General features: G+C 45.6%; 2 protein-coding genes across 2 annotated transcripts in view; both read right to left on the bottom strand.

Annotated features, from left to right (window-relative positions):
* SRP72 (signal recognition particle 72) overlaps nucleotides 1-18,365 on the bottom strand; it is a 216,911-nt gene that overhangs the window by 188,253 nt on the left and 10,293 nt on the right. The gene's annotated exons all lie outside the window — the stretch shown is intronic.
* Nucleotides 2,002-10,911, bottom strand: LOC308577216 (C-type lectin domain family 5 member A-like). The gene is made up of 6 exons (XM_081177244.1): nucleotides 10,693-10,911; nucleotides 9,965-10,140; nucleotides 7,072-7,128; nucleotides 6,840-6,976; nucleotides 4,745-4,854; nucleotides 2,002-3,200 (listed from the first exon to the last, which is right to left on the bottom strand). The coding sequence occupies exons 2-6, from the start codon at nucleotides 10,041-10,043 to the stop codon at nucleotides 3,092-3,094; spliced, it is 492 nt and encodes a 163-aa protein (XP_081033370.1). The 5' UTR covers nucleotides 10,044-10,140; nucleotides 10,693-10,911; the 3' UTR covers nucleotides 2,002-3,091.

Below are 18,365 nucleotides of genomic sequence, written 5' to 3'. Positions count from 1 at the left end.
AAATATAAGCTGGAATCCACAAGGAACAGCCGATCTGGAAGTTCCCTAAGCTGACGCTTTGCCGCCAGCACAAAACACTAGCGTGCTTTTTTTCCTTCTGCAACCACAATCCTCAAACTGCTTATCCAAGCAGTGTGCATTGTTGGAGATGCTTTAATTAGCTCAACCGGAGATTCGGCAGTCATTGACACGCAGACACATGCCAAGCACACAGAAGAGAAAGCAGAACTGCCCCTGCCACTCCATCTCTGTGTGTTTGGCGGAGGGTTTGTCTGCGCAGGGATGGGGGCTGATGGCTGTTCCAACGCGAGGGCCAGGGCCAGAGGGGTACATTCCCACTCACCCCTCCATGTGTTTGATATGCATGTCAGGAGTATGTTTCCAAGGTCCTCAGATGTGTTGATTTCAGGTGAATTAGTGATACACTGCTCCCTTAAGGACATCTGCTCTTGAGATCAACGCCCCCACCATTTTCCACCAGTGGTTCCCAGGGAGGGTGGCATAGCTGTCAACTTATAGATTTGAGAATAAGGGACCAGCAGCCTCAAAAATAAGGGATCAGCAGCCAAAATAAGGGATTTTAGTCAACCAACTGAAATACGAAGTTAAAAGGGACCAGATAATTTTGGAGAGCAGTGCCGGTTTTTAGCCCTTCGTTTCCAGAGGTTGCTGCTCAAGACACCAGCCAATGAAACACTGCAATTAAATAACTACAAGCAGCAACCACTTTTTGCACAAAACGAAGTCCAAGCTAAGAAGATGCTGCTGCAGTTCTGTATCTTTTTTCTCGTGCTCCATCTGCAGCTTTCAGTTCCATCAGGCGGGGCGGGAGGAAGGGGGGGGGAATAGCGCCCAAAGTAAATCCGCAGATCAGACCATCTATGCTAGTCTACTACTACAAATCTATGGGAGAAGCGCTTGCGGTCCTTCCTCCGCTTTCCCCCTCTATGGTTAGCCCTTGGAACACCTGCCCGCGCCTCCGCCTCCACCTCCTCTCTCTGAACTGCTTTTTCTATGGTTGCCCTCGCTCTCCTCTCAAGGCTCCGCAGCAATTCATAGGCCGTACCAGGCTGCCCATCAGCTGCAGTACGGCCTAGTGGGAGCGGCGGTGGCAGGCAGAGGGGAGGTCCCAGGCAGAGACGCTCAGTTTGGTGGCCATGAGGAGGATGGTGGCGGAAGGGCCCGAGGCTCTCACCAGTCTCAGCAGGAAGGGGCTCCTGGGGGCTGAGGCTGGTGAGAGGAGGCCGGAGGGGGGTGGGCCGAGCATCCAAGCAACACAGTTGGAACCTCCCTCCTCCCTGGCCGGCAGGGAGGGAGGGAGGGAGAGGAGCTGCTTCCTTTGAAACCTGGGAAATTTAAGGGACATCATCAATAAGGGACAGCAGCGGGACACAGCGCTGGGATAAGGGACTGTCCCGCCAAATAAGGGACGGTTGACAGCTATGGAGGGTGGCCACAGTTTAAAATTCAACAATAAAAAGAGTTAAAAGAAATTTCAGCCACATGGATAGGATGTTTCTTGTGTGATCAAGACTTCTTTGATATTAATTTCTTAAGTACTGGGGGTTAGGCAGAAGGAGATGGACTCCCATTTCCTGTTTAGAAAACAGAAATTTGTCAAGTCTTGCTTGTAATGAAGAGCTGAGTCCATTAAAGGTTGAGTCAGTTTGGGGAAGTGCTGCAGAACATGCTTTGCAGGCGGAGGGTACCAGAGTCAATCCCTAACATCTCCAAGTTTGGCTGGAAAGGTCCTCTCTCTGAAACCCTTGAAAGCCACGGCCAATCAGAAAAGACAACACTGAGCTAGCTGGACCAATGGCTTGACTCCATATAACACAGCTTCCTAAAGGCCAAACACATGTTTCCTCTTTTGCCTCTGATCTCCCTCATTCCAATATAGATAAGAGGCTGAATAAACCAACAATTTATTCTAGCAAGGCCAACCAGCATGGAAAAGATGTGTATGTAGAAAACAACAACAACAACAACAACAACAACAACAACAACAACAACAACAATTTATTACTTGTACCCTGCCCATCCTACTGGGTTGCCCCAGCCACTGTGGGAAGCTTCCAACAGAATATAAAATAATACAGCAAAACATCAAACATTACAAACTTCAGGTGTCTACAGTCATATAATTGTTTAACTTTTCAGATGCAAGTTGCATTACAATAATTAGCGTGATTTGCTAACACAGCAAGCCATTATTTGGTAATCTTCCAAAACAGTAGTGGTTTTTGGACAAATTAAGGACTCCCCCTCCAACAGCAGAAGAAAATGTTCTGTCTCGAAATATAGGAAGTTCTGCGTTGAGCGGTTAGGAGAAGTGGATATTGAGGTTTTATTGCATGACTGGTCTCAGGAAAGGGATGTTCTCTAAACTCCATGAACCCTCTTTTCTGAGTAGAAGAAAGTGTCTTTCACATGTGGCAAGGCAAGAGAGATCATCTGACCGACAAGCAACAGGGGGAATTGTTTGAGCCTTCCAGTGCAGCAAGAAAGGGAAGGAAGATCAAAAGACAAAAGCAGATTTACACACTTGCGGCTCCTTTATGTCAGTGCAGAAGTGCAACTGGAAGTATACTGTCTGTGCATAAGACAAGCTTTTTTCCATTTAAAATTATGTTAAAAATTGGGGGTCATATTATACATGGAGAGTGCATAGGGGGGACATGGGATTGGCTGCTGCTGTGAGCCGGAGATTGTCAGCGGCTATTGGGCGTGTTATTGGTGGCTGTGGCAAGGGCTGGTGTTGATTGGCTGTCGCTGTGGCAATTAGGCGGGCAATTGGCAGCTTCTGCTGGCGAGGGGACAGACGATCTCCTCCCATTTTCTTAATTTGGAGTCCCTCAAAATAAGGGGCATCTTATACACGGGGGCGTCTTATACACGGAAAAATACGGTATTTGCTGTGTTTATTGGGCCACTCATATATTTGGCTGGATAAAAGTCTTCATTTGTGAGAGAACACGCTTCCCTTTCCAGGGTTATGCGTAACAAGAACTGAATCGGGTCCAAAGTTCCTTAGCAGAGTGAAGAGTCTTAATTCCACATTGCTGAGAATCTCCCATACAGAGGAGAGTGACTATGCCTTCTCCTCACAAATCCAGCGGTTTACTACAGAGCAAGGTGCTGAAGTGACAAGGTGTAATCCAAGCACAGCGCAGTCATAAATTCTACTTCTGATATTCAATCTGTGAAGGGAAGAGAAGTGAAAATTAGCAGGTTCAGTCGGTAGAGCATGTGGCTCTGAATCTCAGGGCTGTGGGTTCAAGCCCCAAGCTGGGCAAAAGATTCCTTCATTGCAGGGTTCTGGACTAGATGACCCTCGTGGTCTCTTCCATCTCTATGATTCTACAATTCTATACTTCTACAAGTTGTTAGCCTCAGCCGCCGCTTGGGAGACTGCAGCACTCCTGTCTGCGTGGTCCCTTTCACTGTCACCCTGCACAGAACTTGCTGACCCAAGGAAGGCAGGACTGCTGGTGGCAGATCAACAGGGCTGGGGTATAAATATGTTTTTTGTTTTTGTTTTTAAATGTGGGGCCTTTTGCTATCCCTGGTCCCACCTAGGTGCCAGGATTTTGGAAGTCCAAAACTGGTAACTTTAATACTGTGCTCTACAGCACCTGTATCCTAGTGTGTCTGAATAAAAATTGTTACCACCTGTAGGGCCGGCACACTCATGAGGCAAGTTGGTGGTGACTGCCTCAGGCAGCAGGACCCACAGGGGCAGCGGATCTCAATAGAGATCTTTTATTTCTCGCTTGTTCCTGATGCAGATCTTCACTCACCCCTTCTTCCCTGGTGAGGAGGAGGGGAGACACCATTTTGTGGTTTGCCTCAGGTGCCAAAATGTCTTGGGCCGGCCCTGATGAACACTGGCCGCGATATCGTTTGCAGGGACAGGATGTGTTCAGTAGATGCACCCAGCATCTCTCCCAAATGCCTAAGTGGACATGCTACTTAGAAGGGCTCATTACAGTGGTACCTCAGGTTATGAACTTAATTCATTCCTGAGGTCTGTCCTTAACCTGAAACCGTTCTTAACCTGAGGCGCACTTTCACTAATGGGGCCTCCCACTGCTGGCACGCGATTTCCGTTCTCATCCTGGGGCAAAGTTTGCAACCCGGAGCAACTACTTCCGGGTTAGCGGAGTTTGTAATCTGAAGCATTTGTAACCTGAAGCGTTTGTAACCCGAGGTACCACTGAATTAGCACTCTGAAGAATGGGCACGATCATTTCCCTGTTGCATACACACATATTGACAGGATCCCCAGAGACGACGTTATGAGACCTATCTTCCACTCTGCCATTTTTTTAAAAAGCTGACCGTCTCTTGTGCTTCATCGTTATCCTTATAACAGCCACGTAAGGTGGGTGAGTGTTATGGTCCACACGTTGCAACAGTGGTACCTCGGTTCTCAAACGTCTCCGTTGATGAACGTTCCGGAACCTGAACACCAAAAACCCAGAAGTAAACGCTTCTGTTTTCAAATGCGCCTCAGAAGTCGAACCGACTTCCACTGCACCCCCCCAATTTTCTCAATTCCATTTGCAGACAGCCCTTTGCGCCTCAGTTTTCAAACATTTCAGAACTCGAATTGTCTTCTGGAACGGATTATGTTCAAGAACCGAGGTATCACTATAAGGGGGAAAGAAAGCTGAGTAACAGAGGCTTTCCTCCCCCTCACTTTGTAAGAAACAACAAATGACCAGAATGATAATAAACATACATGTCAGGGTCATACGCTCTGTTGTCAATCCATCTCCACAATCCCCTGGAACCTTGCTGTGTTAAGCCAATGAAATACTCAAAATGGTTTGTTCTGTTGAACAGGAACATCTGGATAGGAGGCATTTGCAGAATAAGTAAGAGAAAACACAGTGAAATCCAAGAGCTCTGATATGGGAATGCAATGCAGTAATGGGGGGCAGGGCGGTGGTGGTTCTTGTCTTTAGCAAGGATGTCTTCTGGTTTTGGGGTGTGATAGGAATTTTGAGGTCTTAGATATATGGTAATGTTCATAACCGCACATACATAGATCAGCACAGGAAGACCGACCTGAAGCCATTTTGATTCCTAAACTGAGCAAATGTTTTCTCTGGAAGGTCAAAGTGGGAAAGCCTCCCCATTCACAAATCCTGTCTTAAGGGCACATTTAAGATATGAATAGGGTGTGAGCCTGTGACCTGGCCCAGGAACTAAGTATTTATCACTACAAAAGATTGGCCAGGCTCCCCAGGCAATCCAATCAAGTAACCTGCCAGACAGGAGATAAACAAGGACAAGAGAAAAACAACATTTAAATTTCTGTTTAGACTGCCTTTTTCTGTGATGTATGTATGATGTTTCTGGGGGTGGTCTTGATCGACAGGGTGGCAATTTCAAAAGTCTTTATAAGGCCTTGCACAATATTTTTCTGGGTCCTCCTCCTTTCCTGCGTGTGAGGGGAGCACCCTGTTGCAACAGATCAATAAAGATCAAGCTTATTAGCTGCTTTGCTTCTCAATATTCTCTGGTTGGCCTCTGTTATTTTCTCCTACCCAACAGGGAACCTATGTTAAGGACTCTATATGGGCTCTTGGATACCCCATAAGGGAAAAGGGCAATTTTTGTTTACAACAGGGGGTCCTTGGGCAAGCAGCGTAGTGTGGTTTTCCACAAGGCACATCCACACCTAGACCCTCAAGTGTCCCTATTTTCCAGGGACAGTCCTAGATTTACAGAAGCTGTCGCAGTTTCTAATTTGAACCCAGAATGTCCTGCTTTTTATTGGAGAAATGTTGGAGGGTATGGAGTTATCTGACCCCTGAGCCATCTGAAGGCAGCCTTGTAGAAGGAAGGGGTTTGTTTTTTTAAAAAAAGTTGAATGTTTTATTATGTTTTTATATATCTTAGAAGCAGCCCAGAGTGGCTGGAGTATCCAAGTCAGATGGGTGGGGTTTCAAATAGTGATATTTATATTATGGAATAAGACGTCCCTATTTTCACTGGAAATATGTTGGACTGTATGCACACCACACATTTAAAGCACCATGATACCACTTTAAACAGTCATGGCTTTCCTCAAAGAATTCTGGGAGCTGTAGTTTCTTAAAGGTGCTGAGTGTTGTTAAAGGTAAAGGGACCCCTGACCATTAAGTCCAGTCGCGGATGACTCTGGGGTTGCACTGCTCATCTCGTTTTACTGGCCAAGGGAGCCAGCGTTTGTCCGCAGACAGTTTTTCCAGGTCATGTGGCCAGCATGACTAAGCCGCTTCTGGCGAACCAGAGCAGCGCACGAAAACGCCGTTTAGCTTCCTGCCGGAGTAGTACCTATTTATCTACTTGCACTTTTGAACTGCTAGGCTGGCAGGAGCAGGGACCGAGCAACGGGAGCTCACCCCGTCGCGGGGATTTCAACCGCCAACCTTCTGATTGGCAAGCCCTAGGCTCTGTGGTTTAGACCACGGCGCCACTGAGTGTTGTTAGGAGACCCCCTGTGGGTTAAACTACGCCGGCCAATAAAGCGAGATGAGCGCCGCAATCCCAGAGTCGGCCACAACTGGACCTAGTGGTCAGGGGTCCCTTTACCTTTACCTATTCCCCATTCTAAGCCTGGTTTAACAGCCAAACCCTTTTTTCTTCACAGGGAACGCCTTTAAAAACAAATCTAAACTATTCATGCTATTCATGCTAGTTGTGCAAATGGTACCATGTCTTGTCTAGCCCTGAAAAGTTAGCAACTGTGCACTACTTTACGAAAGCAGGCCAATAATGGGACCAGTATTTCACAGAACACCATGCTTATTTTTTTGTTGCTTTGCAAAGCAGTCCTGTCTTCTCACCAATTCTGCTTTGTTGTTGACAACGGCAAGATGAGCATTTGATTGAGCGCAGTCCTCCTGGCTGTCATTCCATGTTTTTTCTTCAGCAGAAAAGAAGTAGCATTTGCCAGCATAAAGTACCCATCTTATGGGGCAGCCTGTAGAAGTTAGGAGAAACAGGAGACGACTGGATTTAATATATACAAAGGTGCAGAAATTCCCATTTCCCCTATGAGCTGTTTTTATTACATACCATATTTTACTCCTGATGGGGTGAGAATGGGGTCTCCTTGGAAGAAGATCTGTGAAGCTGAATGAAAAAGACTCACAAGAACCTGTGAACTCAGCACATACTGTGGGCATGCACAGGTATGTATTTTAAAATAAAATAAAACATTTTGTCTGTGAAATGGTGTAATAAACAAAGCCATTATTTCCAAGCATGTTTGAAAGTGGGAAAGACAGAGGCAATTTTAAAATTGTGCATGCTTAATTGTGTATTATTCCTGAACTAGGTGGTGGTTTTTATTTCCTTTTCTCTACCCTAAAAGTCAGTTAAATTGTTACACCTCACCTCAGTTGCTGATACTCTGTTGTTTTATTCTTATTGCTTTTCCTCATTGGGGTTATTCTTCTTCTAGTGTTTAAAATTGTTTTATTAATGATTGGAAAATCACCCTGGGAGCATTTTTTAAAATGTATTTTTCCTGAAGCTGCAGGACAGAAACTTATTTGTTCGTAAGTAAGTATCCTCTGGCAGGGGAGCTGGATCTCCCTCACAAAGCGACACTCATGAGGCAGAAGTTGGTAGCTCTCTGATAAATCGCATGACAAACCACCAGTGGCAACAGCCTGTCCTGCGCTTCCTTTGGAAACACCAGACATTTGGTTAATGACGTCATGAAGACTTCCGTTTTTCAGGAAGTAGGACTTTCGCTGCCATAGGTTTGTTGCACAATGTGGGCCAAAGTTAAGAAATAGCTCTGTGCTGTTGATAAAACCGCCTTGCTGCCCTCCTCAGAAACTGTGTCTCCACACAAATGAGAACAGGGAAGGCTCAAGAAATTTTGCTGCCTGAGGCAAAGGTCAAAATGGCCACCCCCAGTGCTTTCCCCCCCTAAAAAAATATGTTTAGGGGTAATTTCATTTTGACTCAAGAAAACCACCATTTTATAGTTCAAATCGGGGGAAATAAATACAGTAAATGGACAAAAGTACGAAGATTCACAAAATGTTTAGGGGTATGCGCACCCCTGCGTCCCCACAGAAAAAAAGGACTGGCCACCCCCAGTTTCACATACAGAAGCCGACTGAACTGGTAGTTGAGCCTTAGGCAGTGTACACAACATATATTTAAAACACATGGCTTCCACACTCCCAAGAATCCTGGGAAATGAAGTTTACCTTTCACAGAGCTACACCCTTGACAAACTACACTTCCAGTGGGTAGTAGTGTGCTTTAAGTGTATAGTGTTCTATGCAGCCTTCGTTCAGGGCTAGCAATGGGACAATGGCCTCCATCACGCAACTGAAGCCTGTTAGGGTACCCAGGGCAGACCATGTGGAATCCACAGAACCGTCCTCTTAACACTTGGGCACGGCTCAGTGCCCGCTTCCAAAAGAAGTTGCCTCACTCTGTCTAATGGTAGGACTTGCTCTGCCCGAGAATGAGTGCAGTCAAAAGAAGTTCAAGCAGAGGAGAAGTTCAGAGATGATGGATTCTTTTCACCCAGAAAATCCTGTCATAAGTCAGATAAATTAAGGATTTATACAATTTGGAGATTGGAACTGAGGGAAGTCAGGGGGTGGGGAAGGGTTGTTTTATGGGGGGAGGGGGAAAATAGGGGGGAATTAAGGATGATATGTTTTAAGATAATATGTTTTGTTTAAATTCCTAATAAAAATATTTAAAATAAAAAAAAAACAGAAAATCCTGTCATCATTTCTTAATGCAATCTGATGACAGTTTGCATTAATCTCAAATGACAGTTAAGAAGGTCTTATTTTCATTCCTGGTGCAGTCGCTATCACCCCTTTTACCATTTTTCAAACTGTTTTGGTACATTTCTTTATCTTTTTCAAAAAGCTGTTTGCTCAGAGGCAACCACAGGACAAAACAATTTGGTACAACCCATCAGAGCTAGGGCAAGGTTTCTTTACAGGACAGCAGAGATAATTTCCCCAAGCAGCAGCATATTACAGGATCAAGAGTTGGCCAGAATGTGTTTTCAATTTACTTTTTAATTTCAGTAATTTAAAAATCACATTGCTGTGTCCAGGGCTTTTTCCCCAGCCAGAAATCACTAGCACTCAGTTCCGGCACCTCTCAGGTGGGTGCCATTGCCATTCTAAGAGAACAAGGGAGGCGTTCACAGTGAGTTCCAGCACCCCCTTTTCTAGAAAAATAGAACTGGCTATGTCCCACATTAGTTTCCTGGGCATCTAATACAGATTAGAATCCCCATTTTATCCATAAGAGAACAAATCTTAAAGTCCAGACACATGGCCCTTGAATATCTTCCCCATGTCAGTTTGAGGAGGGAGGATTTTCACCAGAAAAAATATATATATATATATTGTCGGTACTAAAAGGCCAAGCCCTCCTTAATTCTGGATAATGTTATAGTTTAGACCCTAAAGGGGCTTTCAAACTACTGTGCTGTGCTTTGAAGTCCCAGCAATCAGTGCTTCAAAGTGCAGCATCACCTGACGTCATCCCCTGACAGGGGATGGGGAGACAATGATCTGGACTTGCTGGCCAATAATGATTCCCCACCCCTGTCTTAGGGGTAGCTGATGTGGTGCTCTCCAAATGTTGCTGGACTACAACTCCCACCAGCCTTAGCCAGCATGAACAATGGACAGAGATCGTGGGAGTTGTAGTCCAACAACATCTGGAGCGCACAACACCATTTGTTATAATATAGGTAAACTGCACTATCCTGTGATTCCAATTTTGATTTGCAATGTTGCTTTCAAATTGCAAGCTGTTTATGCTCTTTGTCTTTGATAACTGCTTGATTTTATTTTAAAAATCCTAAACGAAGGTTTGCAATAATAAAAACAGCAAACTAACTCTTTGCAAATGACAGCCAGGTCTGCCAAAGCAGACTCTAGTGAAAGTTCACATTCAGCATTATACTCACCATAGAGAAGGAACAGTGAAGTGCCTATTAGCTTAATAACTAAGAGAATCATGAGTGGAACTATGCAATCCCACTTCATTTTCCCCAGCAAGCTAGCCACAAGAAACTTAGGAGGAAACCTCTGTGTACGCCACACACGTTGAACTCTTCAGGTATGTCTCCAGCACTGGCTACATCTGAAATGTAAAAATGCCCATGATTAAAAGGCGCCAATGCTTTTGAATTCTGGTGCTGGAGGAGACTCTTGAGAGTCCCATGGACTGCAAGAAGATCAAACCTATCCATTCTGAAGGAAATCAGCCCTGAGTGCTCACTGGAAGGACAGATCCTGAAGCTGAGGCTCCAATAGTTGGCCACCTCATGAGAAGAGAAGACTCCCTGGAAAAGACCCTGATGTTGGGAAAGATGGAGGGCACAAGGAGAAGGGGATGACAGAGGATGAGATGGTTGGACAGTGTCCTCAAAGCTACCAGCATGAGTTTGACCAAACTGCGGGAGGCAGTGGAAGACAGGAGTGCCTGGTGTGCTCTGGTCCATGGGGACACGAAGAGTCGGACACGACTAAACGACTAAACAACAACAAAAGGTGCCAAACTATAGAGGGCTCTGGGTGCCTGAGCACCCACAATTTTTTTTGTTGCGGGTGCTCAGCACCCACACCTCAGGGCCCTGACGCAACTTCTGAGGTCTTGCCCTTTGTGTCAGGGCACACAAAAAAATAAGCTTACCAGAATGAAAACAGGGCTTTGTTTCTGTCTTCTTCCTTTCTTCTTCCTGAAGAGGTGGCTGTCTCGAATGGGGCTCAGTTACGCTGTTTCTCACTACTTGGCTTTCACGGGTGTCTTGCGTCTGCTTGGAGAATGATGACTTAAATGTTTCCTGCAGCTTCGGATGACTTGGAGGGATGCGTACGCCAAGTAGCCTTCTTAGAAATGCACATGCTAAACTTCCCCTCTTACAGACCAATGTTTCTGTTGAGCAACTCAATGTGTGTGTATGTGTCTTTTGGTGGGGAAAGTACAGTGCTTGCAGTGGCTTAGTGCTAAAATAGGTTCAAGTCTTTGCCCCTCTGAGCTAGTGGTATTAATCAGAAAAGGACATACAGACAGATGATGGATGGGTGGGAGACAGGTCAGGGAGAATTTTCCTAAGGATGTGAGGCTGAGGGAGGGGGAAGAGTCTTCAGGCGAGAGCTGGGAAGACTCTCTGCTTTGTATGTGGATTGAAGATTAAGATATAATTATGGCAGAGGGCTAGATATAGTTTTGTGTTTTATTAGGATTACTGTTGTTGTTATTCTTCATGTTCTTTTTCTCTCTGCTTCCTCTTTTCTTCTTTTGACTCTCAATCTTTTTGTGATCTTTTCTCTTTCCTTTCCTTTTTGTCTTTTTGATTTTATATTATATTACTGTATTGTGGAAACCTTAATAAAATCTTGGGGTGGGGGGAAGAGAGAAAAGGACCTGAGTCAGACCAAAAGTAGAAGAAATTTAAATCAAAACAAAACACAAAAATGATGAAAACATAAAAAACTTGGCAGTAAGTAGGGTTGCCATATTTCAAAAAGTGAAAATCTGGACACAAATGTTGTTGAACTTTTTGGGGGGGTTGGCAGTTGGGCACCATTGCCATTCTATGAGAACAAGGAAGGTGTTATGTACTAAGCTTGGATCCTAGAACAATAGGCAAGTAGGTTTGGGGCCAATTCAATCACTGTTTTACAAGCTGCAATTGTTGTTTAGTCGTTTAGTCGTTTAGTCGTGTCTGACTCTTCGTGACCCCATGAACCAGAGCACGCCAGGCACTCCTGTCTTCCACTGCCTCCCGCAGTTTGGTCAAACTCATGCTGGTAGCTTCAAGAACACTGTCCAACCATCTTGTCCTCTGTCGTCCCCTTCTCCTTGTGCCCTCCATCTTTCCCAACATGACCCTGATGGGAGTCTTCTCTTCTCATGGGGTGGCCAAAGTATTGGAGTTTCAGCTTCAGGATCTGTCCTTCCAGTGAGCACTCAGGGTTGATTTCCTTCAGAATGGAGAGGTTTGGTCTTCTTGCAGTCCATGGGACTCTCAAGAATCTCCTCCAGACCATAATTCAAAAGTATCAATTCTTTGGCGATCAGCCTTCTTTATGGTCCGGCTCTCACTTCCATACATCACTACTGGGAAAACAAGCTGCAATAAAGAGCATGAAATCACTACAGGACTCCAAGTATATTTCAGGAGGTATTCATGGTGAGTTCCAGCACCTCCTTTTCTAGAAAAATAGCACTGCCTATTGGAGGGGTGATATTTCGCACATTTGGTCCTTCTGTCATTTCGGGCTTTCAGCAGTAGCACAATCACCTTCAAGTTGGGTCTGGAAAAGAACTGGCAACCAATGTGGCTGTTTTAAAACTCATATAATATAAATTCCAAATGGTGCCTCTGCCAGTAATCTGCCTGCTGTGTTTTGGATCAGTTGGGCTTGCTTGTCAAAGGTTTTCCCTATTAGGGCAGAAGCAACACTACCATGAAGCAGTGTGTGGCGTCCATGCTCATGTGGTGGATCTAGGACTTAGGGATATAGGATGGGAGTGGGAGACAACCAGATCTAACCCACAGGGAAAAACCCACTGAGAAGTCTCCCACAAATGCCCCAAAGTAATGGGAAACATTAATCTCCTGTCCTGTCACCATCATGAACAAATTTATTTGATAAGCCACTGGTCTTCATAACTTTTCCAGCACAAACTTTCTATTACATAGACAATTTTTGTTGTTGTTGTTTAGTCGTTTAGTTGTGTCCGACTCTTCGTGACCCCATGGACCAGAGCACGTCAGGCAATCCTGTCTTCCACTGCCTCCTGCAGTTTGATCAAACTCATGCTGGTAGCTTCAAGAATACCATCCAACCATCTCGTCCTCTGTCGTCCCCTTCTCCTTGTGCCCTCCATCTTTCCCAACATCAGGGTCTTTTCCAGGGAATCTTCTCTTCTCATGAGGTGGCCAAAGTATTGGAGCCTCAGCTTCACGATCTGTAGACAATTAAATAATGATAAATAATAAAAGTTAAAATGCAGTGTGATTATCCTTTTTTCCATCGCAATAAAAACCCTAACCGATCTCCAGAGATTTTCCTGTGTACCTCTTCATTTGATTATAAGCCATGTTCTGTTTTGACAACAGTCATTTGCTTAAGTGTCTCATGGGAATGGTTATGGAAAACTGGAAACAGAATCCTTCTGCTCTTTGCATCTTCACGTCCCAGTTTGACCACACCTGGGCAATTAGGAAAGCAAAGTTTATGCAAAGTACTGAGGAACTTTAAAAGCAGATTGCAAGGAGCCAAAACAACTCATGAAGTTCAATGTAGATGATAAAAAGAACACCAAACTTGATATTCATCTTGCTGGGTTCCGAAATAATTATTTTTCTGGGTATCTCCTTTTGGGGCAAACCACGTCCACCTGCCAGTCACCTGACACCATATACTGGCAGATTGTGTGATCTGTTGTTCAGTGCTAAGCCTTTATTGCTAATTGTCAGGGAACTGCCATCAGAGGCACGGGAGAAGGAGAGGGTCTCTGATTCTGCAGGAGAAGGTCCCAGCGCTAGAGGGAGACTCAGCCGGGAAGAAGGGGAAGAGAATGAGTGTAACACCAGGGATCCAGGAGAGCAACGGGACAGGGAGGTGCAGGGGCTCCAGGACTCTTCGTTGGAAGTTAGCGAGGAGAGCCCAAGCACCCCGCTACCCACGCCCACCCTGCGCAGGAGACTCCCGCGCATTGAGAGGCGGAGACGATTGGGCGTCAAACAACTCTTATGTTGGCAGCGCTTTAAGAAACACCCACAGTCAGATTCTACGAGTGACTAAGGGCAGCCACGCTAATATGGGCTGCGTAGTCCGGAGGGTTTAACCAGGCAATCCGATGCTCAAACGGAGCAGGATTACGCACGAGTAACTCCCATCCACTACACTAATGGAAAGGATTTCTCATCTCCAATCTTAGTATTAACCACCACAGCACTAATATTAGAGATAAGCCTCTGGCGTGCTCTTTAAAAGCCAGCAGGCAGAAGATTATTTCCGATCTTAGTGCTGTGACACTACAGTGCTAAGATCAGAGGTAAGACCCTGCTGCTGGCGTTTACTACCAAGGAACTTCTGCGTGCCCCTGGCAGTTTGAACTTTGAATCCCCTGATGTCATATGGAAGAACATCAAGGCAAAGGGAAGACCAACTTGGCCCCAACAGCTGCAAGGTCTTTGCTTTCTCAGTCCCTCACAGAAAGAGCACTCGGCTCCAACTCTCACTGCGGACCCGAAGGGAACTGTGTCCTTGCCTCATTAATAAGTCACAGTAACTTGTGAATGTATGTGTGAGGGGTTCTCCCAGCCCAAAGGTGCGGGAGGAGCTTACAACTTGTTGTAAACTACTTTGAGAATCAGTTGATCGAAAGGTGGGGCATATATCTCCTAAATAATTAATGATAAATGATAAATAAAATGGATGTCAAAATTCTGAATTTGAAACAGGAGCATCATGACATATAGTCTTCTCCCCTTCTCACTCCCACGTTGGATGGGATTGGGAAGACCATTCCTCCAAAAAAGTCATTAAACATTTGTTCTCTGCCTTCCAGATGAAATGGCCTCAGATGAAATTTTACACCCTTTGTGGAATATTTGGAATGAAGGAATTATTCTGCTAAAAATAAAATCATGACGGCTTGTTGACTGCCCTGAAATATCAGAAAAGTGACTAAGGTATTGTGTTACATTTCAACGAGGCATGGGTTTTTTGCTTGGTTGCCATAGGTGCCATTTAGAGAAACAATAATTGGAGAACTCTGGTCATTTGCATTGGTCATTTGCTCATCTTCAACAAATTAAAACCTCCTCTCTAACCATTTTCAGAGTGAACAAGATTCCCTATATCTTCCACGAGTACAGCTATCATTTCTGTGGGATCCACCATGTCTGAAGACCAGATGAATCACCTCTCTCTACCCGCAATCTTTTACCTCATTGTTTCAGGTACTCTTCATCTCTTGGGCATCATCACAAATTATCTTCATTCTAATATTATATGGAAGGGCTCGTTTCTCATTTACCGTATTTTTCGCTCCATAGGACGCACCTGACCAAAAGACGCACCAAGTTTTTAGAGCAGGAAAATAAGAAAAAAAAATCTGACTCAAATGTTGTACTAAACTATTTAAAACAGCAAAGTGGGTGGCTCCTGTCCACTTTGCTGCTTTAAAGCAAGCCACGGTATGAAGAGATTGGAAAAAGGACAGACATTCCATTATAATGTAGCTGTTTTCATTATCACTGGGAAGTCAGTATTGGCAGCAGTCACAAAAATTAAAATTTGAGCATTTTACTGTTATTAATCAAGAATATTAATAGTCAGGGAGAGAAACCAGGGCTGTGCAAATGAGAAGTGCTTCAAGTATGGAGGAACAACAAAGAGATCAAATGATTGTGCTCCAGTTCCTAAATCTCTGAAGTTTTCTCAAAACAGGCATGGTTGTTTTGAAAGGAAGATTCAAAATGGGGTGACTCAGCAAAGAACTGAGGAGGAAAAGAGGGCAAATAAATAGCTTCCATTCAATAACAAGAGAACACAATGTTTTTGGTTTGGTATAGGTGGACTGTATTTGTAAGAATTTTTTTAATGAATTATAGATTTGGAGTGGAATATCAGTGCCTCTTTTCAGCAAGAAAAGATTAGCTGCGAGGAACATGGTCCACACACAAACACACAGGATGTCCGGTTATAGTTGTGCAGTTTAATCTGTTCCTGAGCCAGATGCCTGCTCAGTTTTAGCTGAGCTCACTATTACTGGTTTGTGGAGATGCTTTGCATGCATTTATGACTATTTCTGCAAAACTGCTACTTGAAGAAATCCCCAAACTTAATATTTTTAAACTTCAAATGGAGCTCAGAATCCAGTTAGGCAATCCTTTGCAGGTGAATTAGGAGGCACTGAGAGACAGCAATTTGCTGCTCCCCCCCCCCCCACAAGCAGCCCAGGAACACACAGCCTTCCCTCTGCTTGCAAACCTTGTCGGGGCTTCAGGGGAAAGCAAACGCTATAGGCAGAGCAGTCTGGCTCCCCACCCCCCACCCCCAAAGAGCAGCCCAGGAACACACAGCCTTCCCTCTGCTTGCAAACCTTGTCGGAGCTTCAGGGGAAAGCAAAAGCTATAGGCAGAGAGGTGTGGCTCCCCCCCCCCCAAAAGAGCAGCCCAGGAACACACAGCCTTCCCTCTGCTTGCAAACCTTGCCGGGTTTTCAGGGGAAAGTAAAGGCTGTAGGCAGAGAGGTGTGGCTCCCCCCCCCCCCAAAGAGCAGCCCAGGAACACACAGCCTTCCCTCTGCTTGCAAACCTTGTCGGGGCTTCAGGGGAAAGTAAAGGCTGTAGGCAGAGAGGTGTGGCTCCTCCCCCCCCCCAAAAGAGCAGCCCAGGAACACACAGCCTTCCCTCTGCTTGCAAACCTTGCCGGGGCTTCAGGGGAAAGCAAAGGCTGTAGGCAGAGCAGTCTGGCTCCCCCCCCCACCCCCAAAGAGCACCCCAGGAGCACGGGGCAAAGGAGCACAGCCTTCCTGCTGCTTGCAAACGTTGCCGGGGCTTCAGGGGAAAGCGGAGGCAGCCGGCAGAGCACCGTGGCTCCTCCCCCCATCCCCGAAGAGCAGCCCAGGAGCGCACAGCCTTCCTGCTTCTTGCAAACATTGCCGTTGCCGGGGCTTCAGGGGAAAGCGGAGGCAGCCGGCAGAGCACCGTGGCTCCTCCCCCCCATCCCCGAAGAGCAGCCCAGGAGCGCACAGCCTTCCTGCTGCTTGCAAATGTTGCCGGGGCTTCAGGGGAAAGCGGAGGCAGCCGGCAGAGCACCGTGGCTCCTCCCCCCATCCCCGAAGAGCAGCCCAGGAGCGCAGGGCAGCAGCGATTTGGCTCCAGGGACCACACATTCGCTCCATAAGACGCACAGACATTTTCCCTTCCTTTTTAGGAGGAAAAAAGTGCGTCCAATGGTGCGAAAAATACGGTACATTAAATGTTACTAGCCTTGCAGTTCCCCTCTTTCTGTAGTTTACAATTGGTGTGGAGAGCAGAGTAGGGAATGAGACCCTTGATTAAATTGTTTGGGATGAAATCTGGTACGCTAAGCTCTTTTCTTCTTTATTGACCCGTATTTGAGATAATTTCCTGGAAACAGTCCATAAAGGGTACTCTACACTTATGCGACTAGCACAGATTCAGGATAGAAATATTTGGACATGTTGAAGGGGATGTGGGTGTTATTGACACAAATGCTAGGGTTGCCTCATGTGGCTACTTTTGGGCACAAATTCTTAAGGAAACTGGAATCATTATTGACCCTTCACCAGTCCTAAACCCCAAATGGTGTCTTCTCTCTATTTTCTCAGGAATTAGTGCTGACCTCTCTATAAAACCTTTGGTGATTTTCCTTTTAGTTGCAACTACACAGGTTGTAACACAGTGATGGAAGGATGTTTATGTCATTAATGTAAATTGATGGTACAGTGGAACCTTGGTTTTCAAACGTAATCCGTTCCGGAAGACAGTTCGACTTCTGAAACACCCGAAAAACGAAAACTGAAAGCAGAAGCCTCAGTACAATAAAGGTAAAGGTAAAGGTAAAGGGAATGACCATTAGGTCCAGTTGTGGCCGACTCTGGGGTTGCGGCACTCATCTCGCTTTACTGGCCGAGGGAGCCGGCGTACAGCTTCCGGGTCATGTGGCCAGCATGACTAAACCGCTTCTGGTGAACCAGAGCAGCTCATGCAAATGCCGTTTGCCTTCCCGCCAGAGCGGTACCTATTTATCTACTTGCACTTTGACGTGCTTTCGAACTGCTAGGTTGGCAGGAGCAGGGACCGAGCAACGGGAGCTCACCCCGTCACAGGGATCTGAACTGCCAACCTTCTGATCGGCAAGCCCTAGGCTCTGTGGTTTAACATACAGTGCCACCCGCATCCTCAATACAATAGGGAAACTCAAAAAGGAAGCGGTGAGGCACATTCGGCTTTGGAAAATCTTTTGAAAACCGAAGCAGTTACTTCTAGGTTTTCAGCGTTCGAAAGCCAAAACGTGTGTCAGTGGAGACGTTCGACAACCGAGGTTCCACTGTATAAGAAAACTTTGTTCTTAGCTGTCTCAGTAAAATTCAGCCATCATCTTGAGGTTTTGAAGGAGAATGCTAAACCAATGGACTTGGCTGCCACTTGGAGGACTTTTGTAACTAACATGAACAAACAACTTATGAAGCTACTTATCCCAGTGAAGGATGACTTTGTTTGGCAGTACCCATGACATATGCCTTTGTTTGACTGATTGGTCTGAGTTATGCTTCTTTCACCACTTAATTGATTGAATTCAGTTAAAGCCTTTG

The sequence above is a fragment of the Podarcis bocagei genome (genome assembly GCF_964188305.1).
Source record: "Podarcis bocagei genome assembly, chromosome: 17".
Lineage (NCBI taxonomy): Eukaryota > Metazoa > Chordata > Lepidosauria > Squamata > Lacertidae > Podarcis > Podarcis bocagei.
This window is presented reverse-complemented; position numbering and strand designations above follow the sequence as displayed.